Source organism: Lactuca sativa, chromosome 4 (genome assembly GCF_002870075.4).
Source record: "Lactuca sativa cultivar Salinas chromosome 4, Lsat_Salinas_v11, whole genome shotgun sequence".
Classification (NCBI taxonomy): domain Eukaryota; kingdom Viridiplantae; phylum Streptophyta; class Magnoliopsida; order Asterales; family Asteraceae; genus Lactuca; species Lactuca sativa.
Genome location: NC_056626.2, coordinates 163,582,860 through 163,585,356, shown reverse-complemented (window position 1 = coordinate 163,585,356; position 2,497 = coordinate 163,582,860). Strand labels below are relative to the sequence as shown.

General features: G+C 45.9%; 1 protein-coding gene across 1 annotated transcript; it reads left to right on the top strand.

Annotated features, from left to right (window-relative positions):
- The first annotated feature begins 1,140 nt into the window (after positions 1-1,140).
- Positions 1,141-1,617, top strand: LOC111902723 (uncharacterized). The gene has a single exon (XM_023898536.1). It carries the CDS (start codon positions 1,141-1,143, stop codon positions 1,615-1,617), a length of 477 nt encoding a protein of 158 aa, XP_023754304.1.
- Positions 1,618-2,497: the final 880 nt, after the last annotated feature.

Here is a 2,497-nt window from a genome sequence, read left to right as displayed (position 1 = left end):
GTCTAAAGTATTTGATGGATCAGCAAAACCTTAACATGCGGCAGAGGAGATGGTTAGACGTCCTGAAGGACTACGATTGCGAGATTTTGTATCATCCAAGGAAGTCCAACGTAGTTGCCAATGCTTTGAGCCGTAAGGTGGCGGGTGATCCGATTGGGAATGTTTGTTTGAGGATGACAGTGGTCTCTCCATTGTTGTATATGATCAAGAAGGCTCCAGTGGAGGGTTTGAAGAAAGAGAACTGGAAGATAGTGCGGATTCGGGGTCAGATTCCCTTGTTTGTTCGGGATAATCGAGGTCTTCTGACACAGTGTAGCTGGGGTGTAAGTATCGGTGTTCGGGGGTGTGAGGCAAAAGATCATGAAGGAGGCACACAAATCCAAGTTCTCTATTCACTCGGGGGCCACAAAGATGTAAAGGGATTTGAGGTTGAGTTACTGGTGGCCCTGCATGAAGGAGGAGATCACATGGTTCGTGGAGCGGTGCTTGACTTGCCGGAAGGTCAAGGCCGAACATCAGAGGCATCATGGCAAGGTTCAGTCGCTACCCATTCCTATGTGGAAGTGGGAAGAGATCACCATGGACTTCATCACGAAGTTATTGAGGACAGCGAGGGGTGTGGATTCCATTTGGGTTATTGTGGATAGGTTAACGAAGAGTGCTCCTTTTATTCCGATCCTCGATAGCATCTTTGCTGAGAAATTAGAAGATATTTATGTGCGAGAGGTGGTGGTCAGGCACGGGTTGCCAGTGTCGTTGGTCTCAGACCGGGATGTCCAATTTACATCGAGATTTTGGAGGAAGTTCCACGAGGAACCAGGCACACATTTACACTTTAGCACTGCATACCACTCCAGACAGACGGCCAGAGCGAGCAGACAATCCAGACGCTAGAGGATATGCTACGAGCATGCATATTGGATTTCGGAGGGAGTTGGGTACATACCTCCTACTAGCAAAGTTTTCATATAACAATAGTTATCATGCTAGTATCGACTGAACCCGTTTAATATGTTGTATGGTCGAAGGTGTAGGACCCTAATTTGCTGGGGTGAAGTTGGGCACCGAGTCATGGGAAGCACCAAGGTGGTGCTTAAGACTACCTAGTTGATCCAGCAAGTGCGTGACAGGCCGCGAGTCATGCAGAGCCGTCAGAAGAGCTATGCTGACCATGTGGGAGACTTCATCTTGCTAAAGTTGTCACCATGTAAGGGTGTCATTCGGTTTCGAAAGAGGGGAAAGTTAGGGTTCCGATATATTGGACCGTTCAGGATTTCCACTCGGGTTGGCAAGGTGGCTTACCGTTTCGATATTCCGGACGAGCTTAACCAGATTCATAACACCTTCCATGTGTCTCAGCTGTGGAAGTGTGTCGCAGACGAGGCTGCCGTTATTTCTTTAGATGACATTCAGGTGGATGAGAGCCCGAACTACATTGAGAGGCCCGTTGTGGTCTTGGATAGGAAAACTAAGGTTCTCCATAACAAAGAGGTGAAGCTAGTGAAGGTGCAATGCCAGCACCAGAAGGGATCGGAGTGGACATGGAAGCCGGAGGAGGAGATGCGAGAGCATTACCCGGATTTGTTTGCGTCCACAGACGTCAAGGACGAAGTCTAGTTCAAGTGGGGGAGATTTGTAATGCTTCATTCAGGTATCCTTTATTTTTTTAACATTTTAGGGTTTTGGACTGGAACTCAACGACTTAGGGGCTCTAACTCATCGTGTAGGGATCGTTTTGGACGTGGGATTAAGAGTCTACTCAACGAGTTGGAAGGCTCCAACTCGACGAGTAGACACTGGAAAGGAAAACCCTATTTTTTTTGGGTTTTCATCCTACTTAAAGGCCTTAAGCCGTATTGTTAGGCTCCCTCATCGTCCTCTCAGTCCAGAGAAACCCTAAAATGTGTCTCATCTCCCATTTTTTATTGTGTATGACTTAAAAGAGTGTGTTTCCTTGGTGTTTCTTGAAGGAGTTGAAGTTGATGGTGGATAGTTGAAGGGAGAAGCATTAGATCCGGGGATTTCTCTGTTGTGGCATCTATATTAAGTTATAAAATTGATACATTGACTATTCTTTTGCTAGATCTCGTCCCTTGAAATTTTATGGCCATTCTTAGTCTATTTTTGGACCATTCTTGGATTTGATCATGTTATGAAGATATGGCTTCAGATCTTGACAACTCATGGCCTTTGTAGACTCAAAGTTTCCAAATTTATCAATTCTTGGCCCTCCTTCATGCTCTAAGTCCCTTGATAAGCTTTGTTTGAGTGTTTTAGCCCTTTGATGCCTTGCATGTATGTAAAATTGGCAACTTTACGTGTCATTTTGACCCTAGGGGACCAGATCTGTAGTTTGGGGCTTTAGATTCGACTGGAAGGGGATGGATATTTTAAGACTGGGAAAATTCGACGAGTTTCCCTGGCAACTCGACAAGTTGGATCGGGTTTCCCCACCTCAAGATATTGAGTGAACTCGGCGAGTTGATGAGATAACTCG

Coding starts and splice junctions, on each gene's coding strand:
- LOC111902723 (XM_023898536.1), top strand. CDS start 1,141: ATGCAGAGCCGTCAGAAGAGCTATGCTGACCATGTGGGAGACTTCATC.